The 8,573-nt window shown below is 36.3% G+C and overlaps 1 protein-coding gene across 2 annotated transcripts; it reads left to right on the forward strand.

Moving 5' to 3' along the window:
• Positions 1-1,481: 1,481 nt before the first annotated feature.
• LOC111493967 lies at positions 1,482-8,059 on the forward strand. 2 transcript variants are annotated; one of them, XM_023143919.1, is made up of 11 exons: positions 1,482-2,007; positions 2,327-2,418; positions 2,564-2,757; positions 3,689-3,728; positions 4,533-4,614; positions 4,704-4,781; positions 4,866-4,991; positions 5,518-5,639; positions 6,965-7,004; positions 7,588-7,662; positions 7,747-8,059. In XM_023143919.1, the coding sequence occupies exons 1-11, from the start codon at positions 1,700-1,702 to the stop codon at positions 7,910-7,912; spliced, it is 1,323 nt and encodes a 440-aa protein (XP_022999687.1). In that variant the 5' UTR covers positions 1,482-1,699; the 3' UTR covers positions 7,913-8,059. The 2 variants fall into 2 exon arrangements, with proteins under 2 accessions (XP_022999687.1, XP_022999689.1); XM_023143921.1 differs by lacking the exon at positions 7,747-8,059 and having other exon boundaries at positions 7,558-7,645.
• The last annotated feature ends 514 nt before the right edge of the window (positions 8,060-8,573 follow it).

An 8,573-nucleotide genomic window follows, 5' to 3' on the forward strand; every position in this document is an offset into this window, starting at 1 on the left:
CAAAATATGAAATTTAAAAGAATAAATTATTAGTTGAGTCTTTTTAGCTTTTAAAATGGTCTAAAGGTAATTAAATTTTTTTTAAAATGTTTAAAAAAATAAATTTATGAATCCTTAACATATTTAAAAAAAAAAATTAAAAAAATTAAGTTTTAACTTTTAATTTAGTATTTAATAGGTTAGTGAATTTTAAGAAAACATGGAATAGTTTAAGGATCTATTTGATATAAAATTTAAATTTCAAGTATCTATTGAATAAAAAAAAAAAAAGACAGAGTTCGGTAATCCACCTCCTCTTGGAGATCCAGTGTCCTTGTACACACTGCTTAGGGTCTGGCTATAATACCGTTTGTAATGACTTAAGCCCACAACTAGCACATATCTCTTTGCACTTTTCCTCCCGGGCTTTTTCTCAAAGTTTTAAAACGTGTTTACTAAGGAGAGGTTTTCACACCCTCATAAAAAATGTTTCGTTCCCCTCTCCAACTGACCTGAGATCTCGCCGTTTAGAAACTAAATAGATAAAAAGTGTAGACACTAAACTCCTAATTTAACCAATTTTAAATTAAATTACCCATAAAATATGAATTTCTTATACATTTTTTTAAGCAAACCACCATGTGGTTGTAGGGTTAACATCTCGACTCAACTAGTTAAAAGTATGCTTTAACAAACACAAATTTATAGTCATTATAAAGGACCATTTACGTTTAATACACGAACATTTATGGCTAAATAGTGAGTGGAGTGTAATGTTAAAATTTCAATAAAAATGAAATTAAAGGACCAAAGCGATCCGTGAAAATCAACATTTTAAAGTACATGAATCAAAATGAATTAAATTTAAAGTACAAGACACTGACTTAGTGGCGAACATGTACAGGTTGGTTGGGTTGAAAAAATCTTTGGGACCAACTCAAAATTTTAAATTGGTTGTCGGGTTGTTTTTTTAATTAAAAAATATTAGTTATCTCAGGTTAATAACTAAAATCTCATTAAATTAAAATATCAAATATTTTAAAAAAACAATGAGTTAAATATTCTCAGTTTTGCAGTTAGGTAGAGTTGGGTTGTCATACTATTTTCAGGTTGACTCGACCATAAAAATGTCAACCTGCAAGCGGATAATTCGACCAACTCGAACTATTCAACTTAAATCGAACTAAAATTTTTTATTTTTTAAAAAATTAATCCAAATTAAATTGGAAAAAAAATTAATGATTTGAGTTGATAATGATGGAGTGAATATTTTAAAGGTATATATAAATTTTAAAATTATTTATTTAATAAAATAACTACCATATGCTATTTGGGTAATTGGATCTAAATTTCCCATTTGTGAGTAGAAGCTTAGTCAGCAGTAACAGAAGTGACGGCTCAGTTTGTGCCACGTGGAATGTCGAGTTGGAAATTCCGGATGCATAATCACCATTTGTGGGACCCTTTTCCCCCTGCTCACGTGTTTGATTAAATCTCCGAATTTCCTCCCCCTTCGCCGAACCACCTCCGATCTGATAACTCCGCCCCCTCAATTTCTCTCCTCCTCTCTCTCCGCCTCTCCCATTTTTCAAATGCCTCTCCGCATCACATTCTTCCCAACTTCTCTCTTCTCTTGAATTTCCACGTATTCCTTCGCATTCCCACATTTCCTCTCCCACTGTTGCGGCTTGAGCGCTTGCTCATGGAATTCTTGTAAGCAATGGCCGCCTGTTGCAGAGGATTTTCGACCCACGTCGATTTCGACCGGCGGGTCGAGATTTTTCGTTCGCCTACCCATGGCGGGCCAGACCTACGGCGGCGGAGATGGAGGAGGATTTTGTTTGAGAGTAATCGAGTTGGGTTTTGTCCTATTACTTGCTGCTGCTCTGATTCTTTGGTTCCAATACGCAGAACTGCTGGGTCTGGGAAGAGCGTTGAGAAGCAAGAAGATTGGCGTTTCAATCCCAAAAAATCCCCTCGTAGACTCCGTATCCAAGCCACTCCCGCAATGCCCTTTGCCTCCCCTCAGTAAGCTGAAGCTTTGTACTGGAAATCCCAACTTTTATGATCTATTGTCTTGTTCTTGTGTTGCTCTCTTTTACCCTTTTTTGTGCGATGCAATTTGATTAATTAGGTTCAAACAGTTCATCTAATAGTTCGAAAATTGTGAAAGGAGTGACTAATTCGTACCTCTTCTAGCTAGGCATAACGATGAAGGACGCTCACTCTGTATGATTTGGAATCATGGGGATAATAGTTTAAGTTAATGACCAAGATTTACGCAAGTTTATATGGCTTTGGAATGTGTATTCCCTCATGGGGTTGCTTGATCTTCTTGTTTATACAGATCTCGGTTTATTTCCAAGCCAGAAAAATTTTATCCTCGCTGCACTCCAAGGGGCTCTGGTCCACAGTCACGTGATACTCCGCCAAAAAGAGGTAATCTAAATTGCTTTATGGGAATTTCTTGGCTAGCCCAGGTAGTGTAAAAGAATCTTTGTGTATCATCAGATGAAATTGCTGTTTTTCTTTATGTTTGATTAATGATCTTTACTGAGTATTAGACACAACTGATCTGCTGCAGACACTGGTATTGCAAATGAGAAGGACTGGGGGATCAATTTGGTGAACGAAAATGTTAGTGAGTCAGGCACGAATGAAGATGGCAGTACTTGGTATCGGGAAAGTGGGGAGGATCTTGGTGATAATGGATACAGATGTAGATGGACTAGGATGGGCGGTCAATCGCATGATGGTTACTCGGAATGGAAAGAAACGGTATTAACTTAGTATTTCTTCATGCTATTGACTTTGTTGTTGATCCAGAGTGAAGCAAACTTAAGCATTCTGTAACTCTCTTACTAGGAAAACTCTGTGATAATCCATGGTTGTGGTTTTGGCCAATCTACATGGCAAAAAGAAACTCACGATTGTCGCCCGTGTGCAAATATGTTTGTGGAAGCAAGTTAGAGTTCCTATTCTCACTGGATTAGTTGTTTTCCAGTCTCATGTCTATAGGTTGAATTGGATTTTCATTTTGGGACATGAACATATGTCTTAATTCTCATCTTCATTATCCTGATTGAGTCTTTTTTGGTGTCTTCTTAGTCCATATTGATGTAAAACTATTTCTCAGAGAGATGTAGCTTCCCCACTCCAGAAAATTTTGGTGATCAACAGTTAAATTGACTCTGGATCAATTTCGTAAAAAAGATTAAGATGATAAGGCCTTTCATATCAATATCCCGACACTTTTCTTAGGCGCGGCTATTATGGGGATCATGATCCGTATATAAGCCCTATGATGAAAATCTAGACTACTACGATGTAAACTCTTTATATCCTTTTATTATTCTATCCTATCCAATGCCTTGTAGTGTACTTGAATGGCATACTAATTTGGAGGGCGTTGGTTCGAAACTCGGGACATTGGTCATGAGTATAACTCTCTAGATAACATTTGAATTGTATGTTTCTTTAAAATAAAATAATAGTTCCGAGCGAACCCAGTTATGAAAATTCCTCCATTTTCTGGTTAGTGGTTAGTAGTTAACTTCTGAATGAACTTTATGTAATGTGGAAATCATGCTAAAAACCAAGCATCATGAAATATTATTAATCTGCTGCCACTTTTGACATTGTTTTTATAACTCCAAAGAGTATTATCCCAGGTGACTGCATTTAATGGATTTATTGATCTCATTGACAGTGGTGGGAGAAAAGTGACTGGACTGGATACAAAGAGCTAGGTACTTTGCATGTTTTTTTTTTCTAATCTGTCATTGGTTATGCCCACATTCTCTTATTGCTTGTACATTTACGGGATCTAGCTCTTTGGAGAGAGCAGAAGAGACTGTAACTTACCTTATCCTAGAGTGACTTGATCCTGTAGAGAATCTTTCGGGTTTCTCCTCAACGTTTTAAAATGCCTCTACTAGAGAGGGTTCCACACCCTTATAAGGAATGCTTCCTTCCCCTCTCCAACTGATGTGGGATCTCACAATCCACCCCCCTTGGGGGCCCAACGTTTCTGTTGGCACACCGCTCGGTGTCTGACTCTGATACCATTTGAAACAGCCCAAGCCCACCGCTAGCAGATATTGTCCATTTTGGGCTTTCCCTTTCGGGTTTCCCTTCAAGGTTTTAAAACGCACCTACTATAGAGAGGTTTCCTCACCCTTATAAAGAATGCTTTGTTCCTCTCTCCAACCGATGTGGGATCTCACACTTTCGCTCTCTCCAAATAGCTAGATTATGTAAATGTCCAAGCAATAAGATTAATATAGATATTTACTCGACTGTCAAGAACTGATGGTTAACATAGCTTTAAATTTAAACATGTGAAATTTGATAATTATTCATCATCTATGTGTTTAGTATTTATTCTGGGAAACGCAAAATGCTTTTGCCCTTGATTTTTAACTGTGTGATGAGAAATTTGCTAGATATCTATCATTATCATTCGTTGTCTGTTCTTTTAGCCACTCCTATCTTGCTCTTACCCACTGAATTCTATCTTGCTTGTCCTGGCTGAAATTTACATTCTCTGACAGGAGTGGAAAAATCGGGTAGAAATGTTGAAGGTGATTCATGGTGGGAAACATGGCAAGAAGTTCTTCATCAAGATGAATGGAGGTTTTACTATTATAGTACACTTGCTCAATAATGTTAGGAGATCACTTCTTATCAAGTTAAATAAATACTCCGCAATTCTGATGGTGCAGTAATCTTGCAAGGATTGAGAGGAGTGCACAGAAGCAAGCAAAATCTGGCACTGAAAATGCTGGATGGCATGAGAAATGGTGAGAGATCATATTCAATGCAATTGAAGTTATGGTAACTCGGTTTGTAGTTTTGCGAAATCGTAATTAGTTTAAGTGATACAGGTGGGAAAAATACGACGCCAAAGGATGGACTGAGAAAGGAGCACATAAATACGGTAGATTGAACGAACAGTCATGGTGGGAGAAGTGGGGAGAGCATTACGACGGAAGGGGATCCGTCCTTAAATGGTTTTCTCTAATCATTGTTCACATTGTTGTCAACATATTCCATGCATCATTTATGGATTATACAATTACACAATACGTTATCTCATTGATTATGTGTGAGACCCCACCTCGGTTGGAGAGGGGAACAAAGCATTCCTTATAAGGGTGTGAAAACCTCTCCCTAGTAAACACTTTTTAAAAATCGCGTGGTTGACAACGATACGTAACGAACCAAAGCGGACAATATTTGCTAGCGGTGGGCTTGGGTTTTGTTTATATCAATCAGACATATTTCTTTTCCTTAATCAGAACACTTCGTGGATGCACAAGTCGGTCTTATTTAGCGTTAATTTTGTGTCACTTGAAAAGTTTTCAGATATTGATTATAACTAAAAATGTTAGAATCAACTTCATTCTTATGCTATTATACACGAAGTACCTAAGCTACTTTCTTTGTTCTGTTTCAAATTTTGAATGTTAAAGGTTCTTCAAAGAGCTCTAGGATGCTAAAACAGTTTTTTTTTTTTTTTGTGCTCTTACCTCTCAGGACGGATAAGTGGGCTGAAACTGAACTAGGTACAAAATGGGGAGATAAGTGGGAAGATAAGTTCTTTTCAGGAATTGGTTCCCGACAAGGGGAGACGTGGCACGTATCTCCTAGTAGTGAACGTAAGTCTAATGTAGCATCATTTTCAATTCATCTAAATCAGGTGTTTCCATTGAATTTTTGGGAGATAAAATTGGTTAATTGATCTAGTTCAAGTGAAAATAATGGGAACCTTTTGTTTGTGGGTTGGTTGAAATTGTTTTTTTTTCGGCCGTTTAACATGAACCCCTCGTTCTGTCGAAACTATAAAACATTTTTAATTCTTCTTCATATTAGGATTCATATTAAAAAGTTTAGAGTTCAAAAGTTTGATCCTATATTCGAATTGTTATTGAAATGTGTTAGGGAAGCTTAGTTTATGTAGCTTGTATTGATTAGTTTCTAGGTTTGTGATTGAGCATCAAAAACTTTAGTTTATGCAACTTTGAGTTTGGTTTATCAGTGGTTCATGATTTGGTCTCAAAAACCTGAGTTTGTGTAGTCGGGAAGAGTAGCAAACTCATGGTATCGGACAAACGAACTTACGCACTAAGTATTGGTCTGGCTTTACAGTCCCAAGTTCCAAAATCTAGAGCTTATAAGAAACTAAACAAAGGCAATGATATGAGTAAGTTTTATGTGATGAAGAAAACTAAATTTTGCTCGTTTAAAACCCCAGGGACTGATGTGACTTTCTCAAACATCTAAAAAAGGTGCTCGAGATTAAAGCTTTGTTTGTTTGAAAAACATGTATTTAGCTGGGTAATTCACTATAAAACGTGGTGGAAAGGGTCACTTTTAATTAATAAGTGCATCTGTGAGATTCCAGATCGGTTGAAGAGGAGAATGAAACATTTTTTATAAGGGTGTGGAAGCCTCTCCCTCGCGCTGACGCGTTTTAAAACCTTGAGAGGAAGCCTATAAGGGAAAGCCCAAACCTTGAGTGGATTGTGAGATCCCACATCGCTTGGGGAGGAGAACGAAACATTCTTTATAAGGGTGTGAAAACCTCTTCCTAGCAAACACGTTTTAAAAACCTTGAGGGAAAGCCCAAAGAGGATAATATCTACTAGCGGTGGACTTGGGTCGTTACAGCATCTTTTTATGACAACCGGTAGTTACGAATTCCTTCACTGGTTAGATACTCATGAAATCAAGCTGTCATGTTTGTGGTTAATGTTCATAATTTCTTCTAAGAACGCCATCTTGTTGTTTAAATTATTGTGATCTTTGTCTTCTTTCAATCAATTAAGCATGTGGGGCAGTCAACCACCTTGGTCTTTTTTCTTTGTCACTACATGACTAAGCCTTCATCTGAAAATATTTATGCTAAATCTTTCATTGTGTTTGCATTTACTGTTGGTTACGAGAGAAATGGAACTAACTGCCTTCCTTTCACATGTACAAGGTTGGTCAAGAACATGGGGTGAAGAACACTTTGGAAATGGGTAAGCTTCAAGATTATGGCATTATGGCAATATATTATCACCAATTCGACTGTATTACAGATTATTGAGTCGCTTTATATATGGATAATCTCCATCGCATTTCTTAGAGAAGCATATCTGATCACCATTTCGACCGTATCACGTATTATTGAGTCACTTTATATATGGATAATCTCCTTCACATTTCTTAGACAAGCATATCTGATCACATTTTGATTGTATCACGCATCATTGAGTCACTTTATATATGGATAATCTACCTCGCATTTCTTAGAGAAGCATATCTGATCACCATTTTGACTGTATCACGCATCATTGAGTCGCTTTATATATGGATAATCTCCTTCACGCTTCTTAGAGAAGCATATCTGATCACCATTTTGACTATATCACGCATCATTGAGTTGCTTTATATATGGATAATCTCCTTCACACTTCTTAAAGAAGCATATTTGATCACCATTTTGACTGTATCACGCGTCATTGAATCGTTTTATGTATGGATAATCTCCTTCACGTTTCTCTTTGATTTACTTTATATCTGTATTGCTAGCCAATAATAATAGCATCATTCTGTAAGCAGTAAAGTGCACAAATATGGGAAGAGCACGACAGGGGAAAGTTGGGATATTGTTGTGGATGAAGAAACATATTATGAGTAAGTTTTCTGAGGGCTAAGTTCATCTGATCTACAAGCTTTAAGGATGAATGTCATTTTAATAAACTTGCACTTTCTTTGAAGGGCTGAACCTCACTACGGATGGGCGGATGTAGTTGGCGACTCCAGCCAGTTACTGTCGATAAAAGCTCGAGAGAGACCCCCTGGTGTCTACCCAAATCTCGACTTCGGACCGACTCCATCTGCTCCGACCGAGGAAGAGCCACCTCAAGAATTGCCTCCACAATGAAGAGTTGGTGATTTCTAGGCCCTCATCATATCTGGTTTTGTCGCCTTAGGAATTTTTTGTTTCTAAATCTGATTTCAGTTGATTATTATCGTGAAGAACTACGTTTATTCATTCTTTAATGTTATCAAGCATTTCTTGAGTTGAGTTAAAGTCGAGTTCCTGAACTATTTAGCTTACAGCGTTTGTCATTTGATCGCTCACTCTCATTGCTAGATCTACGACTCTAAATGTTATCATTTCAATGTTTTGATTAATACCCAGAAGACAAGATCAATATGAAATTGATCGAACTCAAACCAATGAATATATTTTTACTACATGGTTTTGATTTTGGATATATCCTCGGTTTAGCTTCCTCGGTTCATCGAGATTCAGAACAAGGTTGAACAGAGATGAATTGAAAACGATCAAGAACACTGTTTTAGTTAGAACTCATTTCATTTTCATCTTTATACTTTTAAATACCCCTACATTATTTAACTTTATCTATAAAATATTTATAAATTTTTTAAAAATTTTAAAATACTTTTAAACTAAAAAATAATTTAAATACTACTATGGTTAATACTTTTAAAAAAATACATTTAAAGTTTCAAAATTTAAAAAAAAAAAAAAAAACTATTTTAAGTGTTTCAAATTGATTTTTTTTTTTTTTTTTTTT

This window comes from Cucurbita maxima, unplaced genomic scaffold (genome assembly GCF_002738345.1).
Source record: "Cucurbita maxima cultivar Rimu unplaced genomic scaffold, Cmax_1.0 Cma_Scf00019, whole genome shotgun sequence".
NCBI lineage: Eukaryota > Viridiplantae > Streptophyta > Magnoliopsida > Cucurbitales > Cucurbitaceae > Cucurbita > Cucurbita maxima.